The sequence below is a fragment of the Austrofundulus limnaeus genome, unplaced genomic scaffold (assembly GCF_001266775.1).
Source record: "Austrofundulus limnaeus strain Quisiro unplaced genomic scaffold, Austrofundulus_limnaeus-1.0 Scaffold48, whole genome shotgun sequence".
NCBI lineage: Eukaryota > Metazoa > Chordata > Actinopteri > Cyprinodontiformes > Rivulidae > Austrofundulus > Austrofundulus limnaeus.
The window spans coordinates 1,823,632-1,837,804 of record NW_013952450.1 but is presented as its reverse complement, the minus strand read 5'-3'; the positions used below and the strand labels follow the sequence as shown (position 1 = coordinate 1,837,804).

At 41.1% G+C, this 14,173-nt stretch overlaps 1 protein-coding gene across 1 annotated transcript in view; it reads left to right on the top strand.

Annotated features, from left to right (window-relative positions):
* ankfn1b (ankyrin repeat and fibronectin type III domain containing 1b) overlaps positions 1-12,429 on the top strand; it is a 171,684-nt gene extending 159,255 nt beyond the window's left edge. The window contains exons 12-23 of the mRNA XM_014008234.1: positions 1,454-1,561; positions 3,525-3,624; positions 4,295-4,427; positions 4,596-4,715; positions 4,824-5,039; positions 7,267-7,433; positions 7,524-7,674; positions 8,072-8,240; positions 8,386-8,552; positions 8,660-8,867; positions 8,949-9,673; positions 11,688-12,429. Of these exons, the coding sequence (XP_013863688.1) occupies positions 1,454-1,561; positions 3,525-3,624; positions 4,295-4,427; positions 4,596-4,715; positions 4,824-5,039; positions 7,267-7,433; positions 7,524-7,674; positions 8,072-8,240; positions 8,386-8,552; positions 8,660-8,867; positions 8,949-9,673; positions 11,688-11,996 (2,573 nt within the window). The 3' untranslated portion in view covers positions 11,997-12,429. The remainder of the gene's footprint in view (positions 1-1,453; positions 1,562-3,524; positions 3,625-4,294; positions 4,428-4,595; positions 4,716-4,823; positions 5,040-7,266; positions 7,434-7,523; positions 7,675-8,071; positions 8,241-8,385; positions 8,553-8,659; positions 8,868-8,948; positions 9,674-11,687) is intronic.
* The last annotated feature ends 1,744 nt before the right edge of the window (positions 12,430-14,173 follow it).

Sequence of the window (14,173 nt, the reverse complement as noted above, 5' to 3'; positions counted from 1 at the left end):
TTTTTTTTTTTTTTTTTTTGCTGTACTACCTCCCTCCCCTCCTCCCCCTCTCAGAGCTAATTTAGATGTTGCGTGTTTGTGTTTTCCATTTGGGCCTACCACTGGAAATATTTGCATGTGTGTGCTGTAGTGCGCGACGTGGCCCCAACAGTGGGGGCCTTATACCGAGCTGTGGACGCCCATTAAAGGGCCCGCTTGTCTTGTCGGGACAGGCACCTTTCCGGGAATAGAGCTCACCGTGTTTCAGCCCCATGCACCCTCCGGGGGGCTCCAGTAAGAAGGGTGGGGGTGTGATGATTGGGTGGGGGTTGGGTCTTCGCTGACTCATCCTCCTGTACTTACACACAAGGCAAAAAGTGCTGAAGAGTGACTTTTTTTTTCTTTCTTTCTCTGAGGAGCCAGTTATTTAAAAGAAGGAATAGTTTGTGTCTTTGTAAAATAGAGATAGTTTTAAAGTTGTTTATGCTTGTATGTATGGTTTTACAATTGTTTTAGTATGCTTGTACATTTTATTTAAGGAGTATAGTCACATAGTGACAAAGACACATGAATATAATTGGAAAAGTTAGGCACGTGCTACTTTATTCATTTGTCAATCGTTAAATAATTGTAGGTGACACCACATGTGACAGCAATCATGTGATTACTTTGAAAGTTTTTATAGAGGCTTAACTTTTTATCTTAAAGAGTAAAGAATGGAGCTTCAGTTTCATAGTTAAATTTGAAGTATGGATGAATTTAATCAATGACGAGTCAGCAATACTTCAACCAATCTATAAGAGCCTGACAGTGCAGTGCTAATGCAGCATTACTGTACTCTGAGGTCGGAATTTTAGACTTCCAAGTCAGAAATACCCGCCAGAGTGCCACCTAATGTTGAGTCGGTAGATTGGTTCAACATGACTACACTTGACCACACATGACATCATCATTTCAACATGGCTGTTCGTCGCATCGATACAGAGTGAACCACTTACGTTTACAGTTTCTAGCAGTTCTGTGTTGTTTACTTTACATTAAGTCAGTTGTACTTCTAGTAAAAGCAATTATTAGGCGATATGTTTTACTGTTTGTACACACAAAAGCACGCTTGTTGTGTTATTATTACCTTGTTTTGTYAAAGCAAAAAATAGAAAATCTTTTTTTCCCCAATGTTCTGACCTGAAAACTGGAACATTTTCAACTCGGACCTAACGTCAGTCCGATTTCACAATTTCGAGTTTTGCCACAGTTTTGCTGTCATATATATACATATATAWATCTGAAGTCATTACATAAAAAATAAAGCGACATGGCAAATAAAAGGTAGTAAGTATATGTAGTGGAAAACTCTATTTGTTCTTACGTTTTTAGGGCTGTTTTTCATTTCCCAACTTCTATTGTGGGGGTGGGGATTTTGTTTTCTTCTATTTTTGTTTTGCCATCATTACTTTTAAATTCTTTGTTTCTGCAGGCTGGAGAGACGTTGATGGCCACGTTCCGCGTCAGAAAGGCCAGAAAGAGACACTCGACCAGCTCCTCGGACAGATGAAAGAAGCTCACCGCCACTGTGTCTGCCATGGTATAAAAACATTTCTGGCGATTTGATGGCAGTTTTGGTGTAAAAGACCAGGAAATGAAGAAGAACTTTAATTATAAACCAAACTGATCCCCAGCAAATTTTAAACCTGGTGGTGATTGTGCTGTTCTGTTGACCGTACATTCAGCTGAAATGCACCTGTCAAACAAAACTGCATTCCCCCCCCCCCCACGTCTTAGTTGTGCTTTAGAGTAGATTGGTGAAGAAGAAAAAAAGATCATGGAGTATCTAAATGCTGCAATTCACAGGTGCAACGAGTTTCACTAATTGCACCTTGACAGACACTTTGCAATCTGAGGCATGACAAGTACTTCAGTGGCCATACATACTATGACATGCCAGCCCCCCCACCCCCACCACCCCCTGTTGTCTCAGCAACCCCTCACTCCCTTRTGAGTCTTTCCATGACTCAGGCCTTCTTGCTGAACACCTCTTTCTCTGTGAGAAAATGCAGGTCAACATCCCTCACACTCGGGCTGTTTATACCCCTCGAACACTGCCGGCTGTAAGCTGGTCCCATAAGTGTCAAAACCTGTCCACACTGACTCCTTCATAGGCTGGCGAACTGCATTTAGCATTGAGCCTCTCGTTTTTCTCTCACACCCACATGCCCAAACACACTCGCCCACTTTACTATTGTCCACTGTGACCAGACCATGTTTGCGACAGGGCGAGATGCAATATAATAGTCAGTATTGAGTGGCTCTTGGTTTGTCAGACGGCGACTGATTGAGCTTGAGGGTTCAGGCACGGTAGCCAAGGTGGCGTGTCCCGGGGTCATGTTTGTTATTCCTGTAGCAGACAGGTCCTGGGCTGGAGTCTGAGAGGAGCATAAATTAACACTGACTACTGCTGCCTCCCTCTTCAACACCACCCACCCACCCCCCGCAGCRAGCCAGTCGTCCTGTCTACTGTCCCCGCATATACACCTACAAATGTACAGATGTACACGAACAGACAGAAATGTTCAATCACATGCTTTCTTTTACAACTCTAACTCTACTCTGTGTTCATGTATGCAGCCCCCCCAAATCACAGCCCAGCTTATGGCCCACACCACCTTCTCCCTCTTGTCCAAACACTATTAATTAAACTGTGAAAGAGGCCTTGACTAACACAGGCTCCCCAGCAGCCGGCCCTACTTGTCTGTCTTACTCAGTGTCATACAGGGGAATGAGGACAGGAGGACTGAGTGGACATTTGGGGAGGTTTTTCTGGAACTGAATGAAGGGTTGTATTTACTTTAAGTGGCCTGGGGCTGGTGAGAGATCACCTGGGACGAGAKGGAGTCTGAAGGGATTTGGGACTCAGTGTTACTAATGACTTGGGAGGTGCGTTATCTCACCAGAAAGAACCCCACACACTCACACTCACAGACACACACACATGGCCCTCTAAAAATAAACATGTCCCCACAGACCTAACTGACCTACCTGTCAGTGAGTGGCAAAGGGTTAAGACACATACAGACAAGCACACATGAATTACTGAAGTTTCTTGGCTCCGCACATAAGGCTGCAGTTCAAGGACTACCATGCCCCAGCAGCTATAGTGTGTGCYGGTAAACACACACTCACATACATGTACACAGAGTTCACGATCCCCCAGGACTCGTGAGCTAGTGGTTCCCTCTGGGCCAATAGTCTGCTGTTGGCAGCCAGCACGACTGTCAAATTAAGCGGCCCCACTGGAAAGCATGAAATGTCAGAAATTTTCAGTCGTGTTGTTGGACCTGTCAGGTTTGTTGTCAGTTCAGTAACAAGCTGTCACTGGAGCTGTTTCTATAGGCAGTTCTGTTCTGAAAAAAAAGGCTTAGCAACAAATTTGGACAATCAGAGTAATTGCATGAGGGTCCTAAGAACTCGAAATGTTAGCATTAAGAGCGTTAATGAAGAGCCGGAAATTTGTGCGTTGGAACAAAACTGTTTTTATTCTTGTCGCACAGAACAGTGCAAAGCGCCCACACAAGGCAGGAAGCATTCAGTGTCCAAAAGCCTTCGCCATCTCTTCCAACCTACCAGCAAATCTGTCAAAAGCTTGAAAAGGTAGGTAAATATTTACGGGTAAGGTGCATTAGACACTTTGAGATTTAAAGTCTTCTCAAGTCTGTCACCCTGCTTGTAGATTTAAAGTGTCCCCTTTGCCTTTACTCTGAAGTCATAAAGGTTTATGGTAAAAATGTTCAACTTTGAAACAAATGAGACAACTGATCAAGAATCTGAAGCACAATCATTCATTCCCTGTTGTTCTGAATTTGCATTGTAACTATTCAACACGCCTACAATAGACGATGGCACACAACACTATTTTTGAGCTTAAAGAAGACTGGCAGTAATACCCAAACTGTCAAAGTTTATCCAAATACAATGGAGGTTTTGATGAACAGTTTTGATGAAGATAATACATTTGGGAGTTTCTTTGTTAGTGCAGTTCATAATACTACATTTCAACTGCAACCATGAAAAAAATCTCTGTTTGACGGGCCACATAGCCCTAGCATTACGTCATGAAATGAATTGGAACACCCTACCCCTCAGCGTGAACACGCAAAATGTGGGGTTTGTGTTTAGAGTAAATATTTACATCAAATTAATGTTGTGAGTTGGTCATTTTTTTCCAGTTATCAAGTTTCTAATCGTGTGTATTCACTTTGCTAATTAGCCAGATTAGCAACTTGTCTGTCGTAACATTTTTTTCTGTTTTTTTGTCCTCCAGAGGTCTCTATCTGACATCCATATTCTACAGAGACGACAGCGTGTTGGTGACTCCAGAAGATCAGATTCCTATCGTCGAGGTTGAAGATTCATACTCCAGCACACTGATGCAGGACTTCCTCTGGTTCACTAAAGTAGGCAGACAAGCTTATGTGTCAGAGAAACATGTGAAGTTACCCCTTTTTAGTCCTACAAAGTTTTCGATTTACATTTAGAGCTCACGCCTCTAGAGAGCTTGAGAGAAAGCATCGTCATTTATTTTATTCTGGTTGTGTTTTGATGAATAACTGTTTTTGTAACAGGTTTCCTACCTATGGGATGAGATTTCCTGGCTTCAGCAGTGTCTCAGTCCGTCCCAGTCATCTTGCTCCTGTACTCTGCAGACTCGCATCAAGATGCTGCAGGCTGTCTCCCAGCTACAGGTTGTATAATGGCTTTAGCATGAAAGGATCATGGCTATCACCTCATGAACTTAGGCTAAAAGGAAGTCTTTCCTTTTGTGCTTGTTTTCTGATGGCGTTTTAAATCAGGGAATGCTGGGAACCCATGATCTTGGCCAGGTGTATTTTGAACCTATCAAAGACAAGCATGGCAACGYCCTGCTGGTTCTCCTGAAGGACATGAGCTCCTGTCCTAACCTGGATGGGGTACGCTGGATGCAGCTTTGTAAACTCCAACTTCAACGCAAGTCTATTTCATCCCCCGAGGAGCCTACGGCCTTGGACATGCTCCTTATCACACTGCACGTGAGTCCTACAGAAAATCTTAGACACTGATCACAGTGTCACAGTTTTTTTGCTTCTGTAGCTGAGAGTGCCTCCTCAGCAGCAAGGAATATTTCGAGGGTTGTCACTGTGTTTTTGCTTCAGATACACTCATTCTTTACTATTTTTTTTCTTGATACACTAAAATTTTKCACGAGAGGTTGCATTGATACAAAACAAAAAGTGCCTCAACATGTATTCACTGAAATTGCTGCCATGCTTTGAAAACATTCATTCACAGAAAATCGAACATGACTTCAAATGTGCTTTCAATTACAAATGTGTCTTGTACCAGCGTTCTTTATTCAGACAGRCACGAATCATGACTTTCCTTCTCCAATCTTTACCTTCTTTGTGAGGACAGCTACTGAACAGATTTTTAATAAAACGTCTATAGAAATGCAAATATTCTGGTCAGACACTGAATCCCCATGAGCACATGAATTTTAACCATCTAAAGGGCACTTTACTTGTAAAACTGTTTATTCAGTAGAGGTTTAAATAACTGAATTTGCGTATTGTGAATATTATGATTACACAGTGGGGGGAAAATGTATTTAGTCAGCCACCAATTGTTCAAGTTCTCCCACTAATAAAGATGAGAGAGGCCTGTAATTGACATCAATTGACCTCAATTATGTGAGACAAAATGAGAAAACAAATCTAGAAAATCACATTGTCTGATTTTTAAAGAATTTGTTTGCAAATWATGGTGGAAAATAAGTATTTGGTCAATAACAAACAAGCAATATATTTATTATCACATTTCTCATATTGACATGCAGTGATGACCATCTTCTTAAAAGGCATTTTAAATTGTTTTATGTTTGGACATTGCTTGATTTCCAGACTTAAAACATTCCACAGCTTCACCACACATATTGGTATACAAAAGCTTTTTCTTGTGTTTCTGTATTTTAATTTTTTAATTCACATTTGCCCTTAAATTATAATGTCCTTCCTTTGTTTAAGAAAAGCTTTTGCATGTAAGAATTTATTTTTGACTTTAAACAAGGTATTAGCTGTTTGTAATTCCACTATGTCAACAAATTTAAAAAGTTTAGATTTTAWGAATAGTGCGTTTGTATGATCRAAATAACTGACCGTATTKATTACTCTTATTGCTCATTTTTGCAATGTTATTAATGACTGTAGTGAAGTTYTGCAGTTGTTGCCCCAAAACTCTGCACAATRACTCAAATGAGATAAGACYAGGGAACAGWAAAGAATGTGGAGAGCAGTTTCCTCCAGAACATGTTTGACTTTATTTTGAATAAATTTTTGACAGTTTACTTTGTATAAATCTAATTTGAGGTTTMCATGTTATTTTATCATCAATAATGATCCCAAGAAATTTAGAATCATGCACTCTTTCAATGTTTCTACCATATATCTTTATTTTGCTGTCTTTATTTGACCCACTATTCCCAAATAGCATTAATTTTGTTTTGGTCAGATTAGGACAACTTATTCTCATTAAACCATAATTTCAGTTTGTTCATAGTTTTAGCTACATCATCAAGCAACTGCTCCATATCATCTTCAATAAAAAAGACGTTTTTGTCATCTGCAAATAAAACAAATTTAATATGTTTTGTTATGTAACATAGATAATTTAAGTAAATTATGAATAATTTAGGCCCTAATATTGAACCCTGAGGAACCCCACAAGCAATGTGCAAACATTCAGAGATAACATTTTCCATCTGTACATGTCGTTTTCTATTTTTCCAAGTTATTTTTTACCCACTTTATTACAGTCCCTCTAATCCCACATCTTTCCAGTTTATTTATTAATAAATCATGATTTATTATATCAAATGCATTTTTATATATAGAAACACTCCTGCAACAAGCAGATTATTATCAATTGCAAATGTAATTTCTTCTATAGATTCCATTATGGCTAATGCTGTTGATCAGTGGTACCTGAATCTGTATTGGCGTTCACTAATCAATTTATACCTTCCCAGCAATGATTCCAGCTGCTTGTTAAACAAGTTCTCAAATTTTTTTGAAAATTTCACTGCTGAATTTCACTTTTAGTATATAGGAGCAACTTTAAACTGAAGGGCTTTATGGACAAACCTACCAGTAAAATATAAAGATACAATTTAAAGGAGAGCAAAGATGCTTTTTTGTTTTAGTTAAAACTAGAATTATTAGACATCCATCTTTAGTCAACACACCTTGTCTTATTTGTTTCCAGGAGAAGCTGGCCTATCACAGGCGGAGCAGGAAGCTTTTGCCTCCAGGCCTATACCTGGGCTACCTCAAGTTATGCACATCAGTGGAGCAGATAAGGGTGCTGGTACCCCAGAAACTCCCCAACGTTCTTTGTCACACCAAAATCCGGGACAATAGCAACGTGTCCAGGTGGGACTCACCCATTACTCAAAATGGCTTTTTGCCTGTGTAAATAATTAATCAGCTGAAAATCAACAACACCTATGATTTTTGTGTCAGAGAGGAGTGGCAGTGGCTGCAGGCTCTCACCTCCCTGGAGGAGTCGATGGAAATGGATCATGATGTGCAGAGCGCTTCCCATCGCTTCTTACAAGACCTTCGCAGCGCCATCAAGGACCTGATGGCCCACATCAACGTTCCGGCCAATCAGGTGAGAGCGTCAAACTAAAACCATGCCACCAGCAAAGGAACCTTTTATAATGTGTCCCCTTAAAATAGCCCAGTACTCATCATGGTTCCTTCTTTTTAACAAAGAAACATTCTTATGTCTATCAGCATATGGAATTGAAAACAGTTCAAACGTATTAGTTGCTAAAACTTAAACCTTCGATTTTATGTTGAAAAATCCTGTAGCTCGTTTAAAATTCGATTTCACCAAAGTATTTGAAAACTGATTAACCTGACAACAACTCAGTAAAATATTTGCACTTTATAAAGACTGAGTCAGAAATTCAAACATAAAACTGCAGAAAATGCTGTCACCTGCACATTCACTAAGCTCTTTTCTCTAAAGACTAAATCTTAGAGTTATTTATCTATGCATCTAGGCGCAGGATTTCCGAATCTACAGCCAGGAAGTGTTGGAGTTTGGGGATAAAGTGTCCTTCCTGCTGCTCCTGCCACCTTCAGATGAAGTGTGCACAGCTCCTGGTCAGAATAATCCGTACTCACCTCGCTCCGGCTTCCTCACCCTGCCCCTGCAGATCTTTGAACTGGGTCAGTGTATCAGATTTTACACACTTTCATGCCACACGCTCTTTATGACCTCAAGACTGGTGGCTGTTACTGTATAAGTTTCTGTATTTACTGGCAGAGCACTCTGGGGTTCTTTTACCTTACTGGATTCCTTTTTCTTTTCCAGTCCACTTCAATGCATACTGCCCCAGTTTCATCGGCCAGTACTGTAGAGTTTCTGCTTTGCTAGAGCTGGAGTCCCTCATGTCGCAGCAGGCGCTACGAGAGGCCTTCTCTGAAGCTGAGCTCCTAGCTGCTAAGAAGAAGCACCAGCAGGTCCAGGAGCACATGCAGGTACGAGTACCAAGTGGGTCTGTCAATATGTATGGAGTAACAATGCTGGGATGTCAGTTTTACCTTTTAATCACAAGTGAGATTAATTTTTTATGACTTTGCAACAGCAAATGGAGGAGGTGTGGCGGGATACAAGGTGGATTATGGATGCCCTGCAGTATGCTCGCTACAAGCAGCCATCAGGAGGCATCTCTGTTAGCTGGATAATTGATTTCTCTAAGGAGGTGATCCCGGAAAAGCCCCCATCCACCTCCTCTCAGTTAGACTTCATGCCCTCTCCGCTGCCTTCACCTGAACCCTGCCGCAAGCATTCAGGTCAGAAACACATAAAGTTASAGTTGTCTGTGCTGAAATGTAGTATTTTGCCGTAACTACCTCTTTCATCACTTCCATTAGACTTTCCTGGCCTATCAGATGAAGAGGGCTCCTCTGAAGTCTTCCTCACCACAGACAGCGACTATGACTCGAGTCGTGCTCAAAGCCCCCGCGAGTTAGACCTGTTACCCCCGTCTCCTCTGTCCTCCTCTGCCCCCCTCGAGCCTCGTGACTTCCTGCGTAGTGATGGGAGCGGCTCAGGAGGAGGCGCGTGCCCGAGCGGCGGTGGGCGTGGAGGAGGATCTCTAAGAGACTCCACGCCGGACGTCCTTCAGGCCTCCGAGCCACCGCCGGGCAGAGAGAGTGAGCGAAGCGGGGGAGTTYGGTGCGGAGGGGGAAGGCGCTTGGGCCCTCCGGAGCTGTTCGACAGTGACTTCATCCTGCCCAGCAGGCAAATCGAGCTGCTGCACATCACAGAGAAGAGACAGGCCTTCTGTGTTCGAACCAGCAGCCTGGAGTTCCCCTCCTCCACATCCCCCCACCATCAGCCCTACTCCTACCACACCACGTACTTCTCTCCCTCCACCTCACCACAGAAAAGATGGCACAGGCCGTCGTCAGTGGACCRATGTTGTCCCGCCGAGCGCTGCTTACCACAGCGTCCACCAGCTCGGACGTTATCGGAGGACAGCGGCACGCAGAGACTCAACACGCCATCACCTGCTGTGTTCAGGAAAAGTTGCCACGCTGCACTCCGAGTGTATCCACAGTATCACACAGGCCTGCCAAAGGAGACCAGTGTTAAGGTACTCTTACACAACTACAGGCATGTCCACCCACTTTCAGCTCTAGGGTTTAATGCAGAGGTGTCAAACGCATTTTCACTGAGGGACACATGAGCGTCGTAGTTGTGATTAATCTAACCAATTTGTGTTTAACATTGACGAACAGGAAACGTCCCATTCCTCATCCCATTGCTGCAGCTGAGCACCCCTAACGAACAATAACTGAGCTCTACGTGGTATTTCCTGCATAGAAACAATGTTTTACCACATCCTCTTTGAAACTCTGAAAAATACTACATGTACCACAGATTAATGTGAAACAAATAGTACAAAAATACTATTGAAAGTAAAAGTAAAGAGTGTTTTACTCACGGTTGCATTGTGGTGAGTATCTTCCATCTTGAATTCTGAACTCTCCCACTGTTCCAGTTTAAATTAATCATCTGTAARTGGGAAATTCCCACTTCCCCGTAAAGCTGGGCTGCAGCAAAAGTAGCTGGCCTTGCACTTTTTAACCCTGTGCAGCTCCACCAAGTGTTGGAATGCTRTCATTTGTGGGTAAAATATTCAACATACATTATGGGAGATGTAGTTTATGGTCAATGCTACTTTTAAAATAACTTATTTTAAGACATTAACAGATCTTTGTAGCTTTTGCAGGCCTCATAAAATGCATTGTCAGGCCACAATTGGTCTGCAGGCCTTGAGTTTGACATGCTTGTTTTGATTTACTGAGACATTAATGACAGTTCAGAGATTTTCATTGGTGCAGTTTTTCAAAACTCACTTACATACATTCACATATAAAATCAAATGGTTTTGTCCGTTTGAAAAGGTCAAAAACTATGTAGGCTACTGAATTTGAGACAGAATCTCAGACGTCCATCTCACACCTGCCAACATCTGCTATTCTAAATGAGAGTGAAGCTGTTCTAGGTGGTTTCGGGGGAGCATCTTCTTAAAATCAACTCAAAACTGTGCATTTTCCAGTCATTTAAAGAGTGTTTTACTACATTCATAGAATTAATAAAACAACCTAAAACTGGTGTATTATGAAGGTAGAACACTGAAAACTAGTCTTTAACCTGAACTTAATTTGAAAGTCATACTTAAAATTTGCATTACTTTTTTTTTATCTGAACGTGGCTATAAACTGTTCTTTTTTTTTAAAAAAAAGGAGAAATGTCCAGCTGAAGAAAAGTAAATGCACTCAAAAAAGCAGACACTGAGTAATTGAGTAAATGAGAATTGAGTAAATGTAACATTTACTTCACATTCTCTTAGAAAGTAAAATTGCTTTACATTTACTAAACTCGGTTGAATGGAACCTGTTGACATAATTTGTTTAAGTAAATCTAACACATCTGTTTTTTGAGTGAATAAAGGGTTTCGCTGTTCCACTGTTTCAATTCACTATTCATGAGGTGGGTCTATCATAGTTGCAGTACAAATCACCTTTCTATTTACAGGCAAAGAAACATAGCTAATATAAGCAAAAGTGGGCATAATGTAGGCTAACTAGCTTTGGTTTAGCTACTAGTTTAACTAACTGTAAACCAGTGGCTGAAATAACCACTAGTTTACAGRCAATCATTGAAGAGCAGCTCTCTTAATGTTCTATCTCAACATTTTAACCTAGGTTTTGACTTGGCCCTTGAAACATCTTGATAATTTGTTCAGACAACTTTTTGACCTGTCAGACAGATRGCTTCACATTTGACTAGAATACTTTGTTCCACAAAGGAGTCTGTGGTCGACTTAGTATCTGCTAGGAGCCCAGGTACTGCGGCTGCAAACAAATGCAAATCATCACCTCTCCACAAACACCTTTCCTGTACTTCTGCCAACCATGGCATTGTCCATTATCACACCTGAGGGTAGATTTGACTAATATTAAAACTGGGATAAGATTTTTATTCATCCTGATCCATAAAACCCTGGAAATGAAAGAGGGGTGTTCTTGCTTTTTCTCATGACATGTTTTTTTTCTTCTGTTTAGCTAAGCTAAATACCTGCACCTCTTCCAATTTTCCAGCTTTGTGTAACTCCAGGCACAACAGCGCGGGAGATGGTTCAGCTGGTAGTCCAGGAGATGAACGTTGTCTCTCGGCGCCTGCTGGGCAGCAGCGGAGGCAGCAATGAACAGGAACAATGTGTTTACTATAGCCCTGAACAGCTGAAGCACTTTGGTCTAGTGTTGGTTGTGGACAACAGAGAAAAGTGGCTTCAAGACGACTTCTGTCCTCTGGAGCTTCAGAACCCCTGGCTGAGGGGCAAACTGTGCGTTCGCATTAAGGAGTACTCCCCGCTGGCACTCAAACACAGCCGGGCCACCACAGTGTGATCCGTAAAAAAAGGAACTTTTCTAACTCTGGACCTTTTTTTTTGGAAGTTTTATTGATGGACGTGATGATTCTTTCCTCAGCTGCAGCTCTAACTTGTTGTCATATTTTCTGCTGAGTTTTATTTATTTATTTTTCCATCTGAAACACCATTCTGAGAATCTGTTTCTATGAAATATGTTCTCCCAAACATAAGAGTCTATTTTATGCACATCAGCTCCTCATATGGACACCAAATGAACACTTGAAATGTGGAACAAAGAGAGGACCGTGGGTTTCTTTGTGCTGTCAGAAATCACTGGGCAAAAGATTCGGTTGCTGAGCAAGGGCAATGCAGCTCGTCATGATTGACGCCAGCAATTTTTGCTTTTTAAAGGGGCAATATCATGTAAAATCAACTTTTTTGAGTTTCATATCATGTTATGTTATACTCTCATAAAAACATGCCCAAAGCCTTGCTTTGACTCATTCATGCATGTTTGAGAAATCCTGCAGCGTTTTTAGGCAGCCATGCTGAGGAGCAAAACGACAGGTGGGGACCAGAAACACCTTTTGGGACCAGGAACGCCCCTGGGACTTGTCGTTAAGCTGAACTTCCTCATCATGGAGCACACCTCCATACACCCCGCCCATGACTCCTGCAGGCTCTCGGCAGTAACAGAGCAAAGTGAAAGTGAAACTTAAACTGTCTGCTGCTCTTAACACTACTTCTCACTCAGTGAAGCTCTTTTCAGATTMAAAATAYCTTTGAGGAAATGTATTTTCAGATGCCGAGTAAACTGCATCATAGCGCAAAAAAAAAAAAAGCGGAAGGTGCTTCTTAAAGAGACAGAGGCCAATTTCAAGGCGTTTAGAAGAGGAAGTGATGAGAAGATAAGTTTATTTTCTATTTAAACATAAAAACAGCATTTTAATAACAGCTAAAGGTGACATAGATACTTTATTATGGTATAGTATTTAAATATATGCCTGAGAAACACATAATATTGCTCCTTTAAGAATGATATGAGTCGCCACCATTATCCAGTCCAGCCACACACACAGAAAGGGCTTTTCCTACGGGCTGTCACATGTTCTCATTCCCAAAGAGCTTTCCCAAAGAGCAGCCATCAGGCCCCATGTTCTAAGGATGTGGGGTTTGGACTGTGCCCAGATGGCTGGATGGAGGGGAGTAGTAAATAGATGGGTGGTGGTCCYATTTGAGGATGCAACTGACCTGATGCTTTGGCCCATAAATCAGCTGCTCTTGGCCACCACACTGTCTGGTGTCTAGCAGCCAAGCACAGAATGGAGAGCACTGGCACTTAGATGCTCTTTTGTGGCAACAAGTCCTGTTTATATTAGACTCAAGTCATTGTGTAGCTGACAAATATGATCACATCATTTTGTGAAGAAGCAAAATAAARCCAGCTAATCTGCTGGTTACGAAAYAAAGGAAAAGAAAAAAGCAATACTTTCTACTTTTTTTTGTTTAAAAAAATTGGTGGGAAAAAAAGCATGTAAACTTTCCATATTGTGCTGGGTACATCKGCAGTTCTGTGGTCATGCTGTTCTAAAAGTTAACCAGTTCAGTGTTTTTGTTGTGATTTGTTCAGTGATATTACCTGTATGCATCTGAAAATTGAGCTCTTCAGGCAAGCACAGGGTTTTAAAATGAGATTTRWGTGTGAAAAGAACACAGTTGTTAAGAGGTCTTCTGTTCAAAGCTCCATGTTTACACTGAAATATTTTACTAAAGAACTAATAAGCAACACCAACTTTTTACACATGACTAAGGCCTGAATTCATARTTTCTCTTTTTTCTCTCTCTTTATATTGCCACAAATACAAATCACGACCTGCGAACAAAATCAAAGACGTCGGCGTGGAAGWTTTAAAATTGTGCTCGCAGCTGAATTTCAAATTAAAAGAGTGTTTATATAGTTGTTCTTTAAATTATGACTTTTTTTTAACCCTTTTCACATACAGGTACATTTTCTGGTTAATTACATTTTGAAAACATCTACTAAAGCCCTGGATCAGATAACTGTTAACTTTCCACAGCTATGTTTTTTTWATATATAGAAATAGTTTCATTGTTTTTAATTGTTTTTAATTTTAAATAAACTGTAACAGTTCCAGACTGAAAAAATGCACTTCACCAACTTARCAAAAATATCCAATAATACACAGATAAAAT